General features: G+C 41.5%; 1 protein-coding gene across 1 annotated transcript; it reads left to right on the top strand.

Annotated features, from left to right (window-relative positions):
- Nucleotides 1–509: 509 nt before the first annotated feature.
- LOC108435856 lies at nucleotides 510–3,220 on the top strand. Its single transcript, XM_017711968.1, has 3 exons — nucleotides 510–703; nucleotides 1,484–1,756; nucleotides 2,752–3,220. Exons 1-3 carry the CDS (start codon nucleotides 643–645, stop codon nucleotides 3,096–3,098), a joined length of 681 nt encoding a protein of 226 aa, XP_017567457.1. The 5' UTR covers nucleotides 510–642; the 3' UTR covers nucleotides 3,099–3,220.
- The last annotated feature ends 5,429 nt before the right edge of the window (nucleotides 3,221–8,649 follow it).

Here is an 8,649-nt window from a genome sequence, read left to right as displayed (position 1 = left end):
TTAAGGCAATGCAGCTCACGTCTTCAGCCAGCGCTGCTTATTCTATCTAAACTATTACAGAATTGGCTGAAATAGCAGACTGTGATGAGCTTTTAATCCAAAGGGTCCCCCCCCCCCCCCCAGGATATCTGATCAGTTAGAACAGAGAAAAAAGAACCAGTGGTGCTGTCTTAAAAAATACTATCAAAAACTGTTTTTTAATGTTATATTTGGCATAATGTGTTGCACTAAATCCAGTTAAACAGGCCTAATTTTGCTCTCTTTATAATGAAACATGCAGTTTGTCAGTGTCCACAAGTACTGATGATACGCATATGTTCAGAAAAGCATAGTATATTGTACTGTGACATCATTTTTCACATTTTTACACTAATGAGACTTATTTTTATTTTCCCCAGCTGTATTTCCTGCACACAGTGGTTATGTTTGACTGCGCATACCTGAGGCAGGTCGCGGCTTGTACTAAACCACTTTAGATGTTCTTTTTTATTTCCTAAGCCTCCCTCAGGGTCGCGGGGCAGATCCAAGACAGACAAAGTCAAAAAGTCTCTCTCCTCAGCCTGAGTGATCACTTTAGAAGGAAACCACTGACGCTATTCAACAGGCTCGACTTCGCGTACGTCTGTCCAGATTCGAGCCAAAATGAGACGGGTCACTGCTAATTTTATCATCTACTGGATGTCAACAACTGTCTTTGGTAAAGGTGAGCAAATATACAAATAACGTTAGCAGTTGAAGGGCTTTAGATGCTGCTGTACTTAGTATATAAAGCATAAGGCTTTATGTACTGTATTATATTCTGAATGGTATACACTCTAAAAAAGGGTTCTTTAAGGGTTCTTTAGAAAAGAAAATGGTTCCACAAGGACACACGAATCCTCAACGGACCCTTTGAACGATTAAAGGGTTCTTTGCATCATGAAAGGGTTCTTGAGATTGATGGAGAATGTGCTGTAGATGGGGTTCTGTATAGAACCCGAAAGAAAGAAAGATCTAGTTATAATATAACTATAATATGAAAGACAGAAAGAAAGACAGAAACTGGTCCTGGAGGGAAACTGCGGTGCTTCAGTAGCAAGACATATAATTACGCATAAACTTACATAAACGATGCAGAAAAATAGAAATAAATCTAGACAGAAGTTAAAGTGCAAGAGAAATAAAAGTATAAAAGTATCTATTTACATATTTACCTGGCGTATGAGATTCGCTGTATTTACAGACAGCAGGCACTGAGTGGTGTGAGGTCGTCTAACAGCACAGATTTTAGGGTTCTACTACTGTTGTGAAGAACCCTCTCGATAGGCAAAGAACCATTTAATCATACAAAACCTTTTTTTTTTAAGAGCGTAGAATCAGATTTAGTATTTATATGAATATATAGCCTACATGCATTATGCTGTAAGCGCACAACACTACAAAATATACACAATATATCCAAAAATCTTGACACACAGTGTATTATCTTCTATGATCTCTGCAGAAATAAAGCTCACAGCCAGCAACGTGAACGTGACCTGCTTGGAGCGTGTCGTTCTACAGTGCAACATCACCTCACCACAGCCTGTTGAAGTCATAAGCATGGCTTACAAAGCCTGTAACCACACTACCTCCAACCCGCAGTGTGAATACACAGAGAACAAATCTCTAACGTACACGATTCCACATGCTACACCAGCAGACGCAGGCCAGTATACGTGCACTGTAGAGGCGAAGGAAGGTCTTGGCTTTGCACGCTCGACGGTAACAGTAGGAGGTGAGTAGAACCTTCTTTTGTTAATGCACGCTACACGGCTACCACTGCTGTCACTCCTACTGTCTTCCAGACCAGGAGTGCACCAAACGTACAGACCTCTGACGACGCGTCGTCTTTCCGTAGTCTGCGACATGCCCAAATGAGCAGCTCTCAGTCTAGTCTGCTTTTCTGTAATAGCGCTTTTGAAAATTGCTACTACCACTGTGGTGGAAAACAATTCAAAGTCAACACGTTTTCTTCACGATGGTCACTACGTGCTCGGATTTACGGGGTTATAAAGGAATCAAACTGCAACTATTACTACACACAAGCTAAAAATCCTTCACAGGTTATCAAGCAGTGTAAAAGTAGTCTACATTCGAGTAGATCTGGCGCAGAGTAAACCACCCCGGTTATAAAATATTGTCGTAATGTAGTGCCAGACATATTTCCATGAGATGTCGGTCCAATGCACAACCTTAGAGATGTATGTAAGTTCACAGCATTGCTGATCATTCAGATTCAGATTCCTTTATTGATCCCAGGGGGAAATTGCAGTTGTTACAGTTGCAGCCATTTATGTAAAAATAAACACTTTACTAATAATTTAAGACAATATAGAGAATTTACAGTATGTACACCAGATTTAAGTACTTAAGAATATGGTAAGGTGGCGGTGATTGTGATAGTAATGTGAAACATCAGGTATAAAGCAGTTACAATTATTGAAATTATTTAAATTAAGTTAGTGAATCATACACAAATAAACACTTTTTTTAGCTTTTAGTCATCACAGTCATCACAAATGAAGCAATACGTGCACCTTTTGGTACGCTTTTTAGCATATTTATCTATTAAGAATAGGTCATTCTAAAAATGTTATCAAAAATAAAAGTTGCATTTTTTCAAGAACCACCCCACAGGCCAAGAATCACTAGTTTAGCTGAAATAAAGTCTTTGAAAGAGTTTGAAATGAGTTCTCCGCAAATTTTTCATCTTTTTTCATTATTCTGCAGACTGCGAAGTACAAGTGCTGGGGCAGGTTGAGGGTAATCAGGTGCAATGCAGTTTCAGTGGTGTTTACACTAAAGGCGAAGTGCACTGGTTCAACAGCACCCAGAACATTACCTCCGACATCCCTGACGAGATCGTGAAAGACCAACGCGGACTGTTCAACATCAGCAGCACTCTGAGTATCCCGGACATCCAGCAGCAGCATCAGTATTACTGCTCTCTGTGGATTCCCAGGGAAGGCTATGTTACTTCTTATGTGCCCATCAGTTCCATGGACAAAAACAAGCTGTCATGGATTCTAATGTTCCTTTGTCTTATTCTATCCTATGGTTTGCTAAAGACTGAATAAACTTTACGATCAGGCACATTTGGGAACAAGACCCATGCTTCAATATTATTGCAGTATGATTTTAAATGCTTGCAAAATGACAACCGAGTTGTAGAATAAAACATTTTTGTGAGTCTGAGAAATACTCTTATTCAGCATGGGCTGATCAAGGCTGGGTTTATGAGCCTGTCTGGGATTCTCTAAGGGCAAATGAACTGCCTTGAAGGTTCTGAGCAAAATGTGTGTATCTTGTGTTGAGGTAAGATTCATGGCATGAAAAGAATTTTCTAGTTCTGCAATAATGAACTGTGTGTGTTTTACAGTTTTACACAGCATATAGTGTTAAATTCTGAGAAAACTACAGTATCATTAGTTGGTATCAGTTTGGGACCTGTATCATTAATTGGGGGCAGTCGTGGGCTGGAGGTTAGGGATCCAGCCTCGTGACCGGAAGGTTGCCGGTTCGATCCCCAGTGCCGACAGTCCATGACTGAGGTGTCCTTGAGCAAGACACCTAACCCCCAACTGCTCCCCGGGCGCTGTGGATAGGGCTGCCCACCGCTCCAGGCAAGTGTGCTCACCGCCCCCTAGTGTGTGTGTATTCACTAGTGTGTATGTGGTGTTCCACTTCATGGATGGGTTAAACGCGGAGGTGAATTTTCCCCGTTTGTGGGATTAAAAAGTATCACTTTACTGTAAAACTGGACACTGAAGCAGCAAAGGACCACTGTCTTCACTGCAATTTAATTTAGCCTTTCAGTTCCATTGTTTAAATGTGGAAAGTGCTACTTCAGCTGCATTTATAGCTGTGAAGCAGAGTAAGCAGGTTAAGTTTATACATAACTTGTGATAAGCTTAGTTGACGCAAGCAACACAAAACAAAGCGAGTAACATTCAAGTGAGTTCATGAACTTCTTTTGTGTTATATGTCATTTAAAAGAGGGATAACCTTAGAAACTTTCACTTTGTAACTCATTTTTCATTGCAAGCATCTGAATAATACTATAAAACTGCCATAATAATACTACATTTCAGCCAGCTATAAGATTCAGCCCCTATGGTAGTTGCAGTGCCAGGCTAACAGCGGTGCACATTCACTTTTAGCTTGTAAGACAATCATGTAACATTTTTACTTTTCATATGACCGTTTTTCTTGGAACCTGTTAATAAATAAATGAGCTTAACCCAAAGAGGTGAGGTGATGTGATTTTTCACTAGTGTTTCTCAGCGATTTTAGGCCCGCCCGATCGGGTCAAGTCAATACTTTTAGACGGTGCGCTCCAACGTCAGATTCCAGCGCCTTTTACTTTCTATAAAACAAGCAGTAGAAATAACATCGGATTGTATTAATCCTGCGCAAATCAACATGTCAGTAAAAACGCTATCACATTTCTTTCATATGAAGGCTCGAAGAAGCATTTAGTTTTGTTCACTCTGGCCAAAATCAAGCTGCACTCTTTTGCCTCTGGTGCCCAACTTCAAACTCAAAACTTTAAAAGATGTTAAAATGACAGCTAATTATACAGTGAATCCACTCAAAACAGCGAGATTAATGGTTAGAGTAAACGAAAAAACTGTTGACCCCTAAACTGATGACAGAATTTAAAGACAAGTTCAGGCAGCAGCTAAACGGGTGCCAAAAGATATCTGCTTAACTTTCAACAGTAGTCTAATGCTTGCAAGTGTGTTGCCTCAAATAAAACAGCCGGATGCATAACAGATTGACTGACTACCATGGAATGTTTTCAGGCAAGGCAAGATCAGGATATGACAAGACTTTCCTGTCACAGTGATAAACAAACAGGTCCTGGCACAGTAGTGTTTTTATTTAGCCTAAGCAGCAATTAACCTCACATGGATTGAGCTAGAAAATTCCTGCAGATGAATGAGAAAGCAGTCCAAAGCAACTTTAATACAGCAAATAAAACTGCTATAATGAACGGCTCCTCCCACAGTCCAAAGACATGCAGTCGGACCAACTGGACGTGTTACATTGCCCCTGGATGCGAGTGTCTGTGTCTGTCTGTCTGTCTGTCCGCCCTGCGATGGACTGGCGACCTGTCCAGGGTGTTTCCGGCCTTCCGCCCGATGACCGCTGGGATAGGCTCCAGCGCCGCCCCCACCCGCGACCCTGAGAGAGAAGCAGCTTAGAAAATGGATAGATGGATGGATGGAGGGATAATGAACTGCTTCCACTTGCACAATGTACTGAGGTGCTGGGTGCAGTTCAGCACAGCTCCACAAGGAGGCATGCTCAAGCTGGTAAAGAGGGAGAAATAACAGGCGCAGAACGTATCTGCCCCAGCTCAGCATCAAGAACGGCAGAAAACAAAATCAGTCACATTTATTTCAGGCTTTCAACATGCACTTCAAGCATAGCCGTGAAATAATCACTGCATACCAACTCACTGAGCTGATGCTCGGAGGAATCTACTGATCTTCTATAGAATGATATACAGACCTTCTCTCCCACTAATCTCTGTCTTATACACAAGCGTTCTTCAGCTGTGAGTGGGTGGTCAAGAGAATGAAATACATTCTATGTAATTAGAGAGGCAAACTAATTTCCCTCACACTTATGTCATAGCTGGGTAGAAGGTAATAAGACAGTTTTGCTATTCAAAACATAATTACATACTTATCTCCATTAAGAGTTACACAATGACATCCATTCAAATCTGATTTACGCTCTGCATCCACCTGTTATCCACAAGTGCTTCTCACTCCACTTTCAAATAGGGATGCAATGATGCAGGAGTTGTAGGCAGATGCCGATATCTGATATTTGTCCATGCTCATATCTGCTGATGGCGATGCATAAACATTTCGAAATTTCGTCCAGTACTTCGGAGAAATCAAACATATCACTGCTGTCGGAAACAAATAACTGCATCTCAATTTTTGTCGTTTTTAAACATTTTTGACCATTTCAAAATGCCTGTTGCCCTTTATATTGTGTGTTTACACTGACTCACAATTAAAGTACAGTACATGTTGCCTCCTGTAAGGTTATCATTTTGGAGATCAGAGGTTTCGTTCCAACAACAGCGATATATCTGCAGAGAGTTGGTAGTAAAATGTAAAATGCACATTTCAGCACAGCAGCCTAGTGCTGCCTAAACAGGTACACAAACACTGACGAGGCCAAACAATAATGTCCTGATTCAGTGGGGGACATGCAGGGGGGCATATTATTCAATTAAATCAGACCGTGAAATGGCCCTTCCAATTTTTGAGGAGGCCAATGACCCAAAGCCTCCCCACCTCCCACTCACAACTGGCACCTATGAATTCATCTTCAAATATTGGTTTGAAATATTGAACAAACTGGGACATCTCTCTGATGCTGATACATTTTTAATGTAATATCATGCATGTACACCTCCCTGCTTTCCACAACTGAAAGGCAGAGGGAGGAGCAGCACTAAAAGAAACTGAAAGAGTTAAAAAATAAACTGATTACAGGCCGTTCTACTGTTAAATCACCCCAACGGTGTTGGTGTATGTGCGCAATAATAATCAGGAACCGCTGCCACTGGCAGATATTTGGCACGGCCTCATCAGCAAGCAAACAAGCAAGACAGCAACGGGCGAGTTCAGTCAGGGACACTGACGACAAGCACATTTTGCTCCCTGGAGCATGAACAGGGTCTGATTTTGTTTTCAAGACAAAGCCAAAAAAATGTCATACGCTGAACCGAGCGCTTCCAGTGGATCATCCTGTAATCACGAGATGGTATGGAGCCAAGGTTTCGGCTCAGACAGAAAGTACCACTTCACAGTCTAGGAAACGTCAGATACAAAGTGGTGTCAAAACAGTCATGCTGTTGTTTTTTGAGAACATGAAAAGAGCCAAGTACCACTTTACAAGTACACTCACAACCCATTTTCTTAGGAACATCTACTTTGCTGGTGAACAGTTACAGACTGCAGCACATCTGTCTGCAGTAATCGGTCTTAGGCTGGCTTTACACGGTGAAACTTCCATGCAACAGGTTACGTGTTATTAACTGAACACACCGTCCATGGGTCCGTTTTTCTTTCTATTTCTATGTATTCGCCATGTATCTCTCGAGTTCTAGATAGTCTCCCCTTCTGTAATGAAAAACATGTAGCTATGTACACTCTCTGGCCACTTTATTAGACACACCTGTTCACGTGCTTGTTAACACAATAGCTAATCAGCCAATCACACGGCCGCAGCTCAGTGCATTTAGGCCTGTAGAGGTGGTCAAGACAACTGGCTGAAGTGCAGACCGAGCATCAGAACGGGGAAGAAAGGGGATTTAAGGGGCTTTGAACGTGGCGTGGTTGTTGGTGCCAGACGGGCTGGTCTGAGTATTTCAGAAACTGCTGATCTGCTGGGATTTTCACGCACAACCATCTCTAGGGTTTACAGAGAACGGTCCGAAAAAGAGGAAACATCCAGTGAGCGGTCAGTTGTGTGGACGAAAATGCCTTGTTGATGTGAGAGGTCAGAGGAGAACGGACAGACTGGTTCCAGATGATAGAAAGGCAGCAGGAACTCAAATAACCAACCAAAATCTCTGAGGAACGTTTCCAACACCTTGTTGAAAGCGAGCCACGAAGAATTAAGGCAGTTCTGAAGGAAAAAGGGGGTCCAGCCTTTTACTTGCTAGCTTTACCTAATAAAGTGGCCGGTGAGTGTATATCGATGACAGCAGGCTAATAAACAGTAAGCAATCATTTAAACAGTTACCATGCTGGCAAGTTAAGCCATAGAAGTGCAAAAGAAGTGAGTAAAAAAATGAAATTATCATAATAAAACTGTCAAACTTGTATAAAATCAGAATAAACTCCAGAATAAACACCATTTCAACTGCCCAATTAAACGTTTTTATTTCATTGTCAATCGTTTAAAATGTAATTGTTTGATTTGAACATGTGATGTCTTATCAACATTTTGATTGGCTGTTTTACGAAACCTGACAAGTTGAGATGCTGGCAACAGTTGCAGCACTTTCAAATGAGTTGTTTTACATCATGCAACTCAAGTGAAATGTTTTTTCATATAGGTTTCAAGCAGGGAAGGTTCCATGAAAGCCAGTCATCCTCTAGCCTTTCTTTAGTGCTTGGACACTCTTGGCTAGATATATCTGTACCAGTGACGTGTGTAAAAACTCCAGCAACACCGTTGGACCTATAAGGTGAGTGGTTCTCATAACGTGGCCAGTGAGTGGAAATATGAAGCAGGTGTTTATGAGAAATAAGACGAGGCTCCTACTGTGTCTTACAACGTTTATCCTGAAGGCATAATCACTAATTCCATGGCAACTACTCTGTTCCTCCTCACTCTAAACAGCTCAGCCTGCAGGACAAGAACGGCCTAATCAACATCTACAGCATCTGTCACATACAGAGCAGTCTTGAGGACCACTCAGTAAACATTCTTTTACCGTTTCCTTCTCCAGAAACAAGCCACCACGTGTGAAAGTTGGAGACATGCCTTTATTTTTATGTGACCTTTGAGCTCCTTAAAGTTATCCGGAAAACTATGGCTATTATTGATCAAAAGGTTCACAGTCTTTGTCGTTGATCACCACCGTTTCCC

The sequence above is a fragment of the Pygocentrus nattereri genome, chromosome 14, assembly GCF_015220715.1.
Source record: "Pygocentrus nattereri isolate fPygNat1 chromosome 14, fPygNat1.pri, whole genome shotgun sequence".
NCBI lineage: Eukaryota > Metazoa > Chordata > Actinopteri > Characiformes > Serrasalmidae > Pygocentrus > Pygocentrus nattereri.
The sequence above is the reverse complement of the archived record's forward strand: the minus strand, read 5'-3'. Positions and strand labels throughout refer to the sequence as shown.

What these genes read in the sequence shown, in the direction of transcription:
- LOC108435856 (XM_017711968.1), top strand. Translation starts at nt 643, where the DNA reads ATGAGACGGGTCACTGCTAATTTTATCATCTACTGGATGTCAACAACT. An exon ending in AACAACTGTCTTTGGTAAAG is followed by an intron (nt 704 to 1,483) that starts GTGAGCAAATAT and finishes TGATCTCTGCAG; the next exon opens with AAATAAAGCTCACAGCCAGC. An exon ending in CTCGACGGTAACAGTAGGAG is followed by an intron (nt 1,757 to 2,751) that starts GTGAGTAGAACC and finishes ATTATTCTGCAG; the next exon opens with ACTGCGAAGTACAAGTGCTG.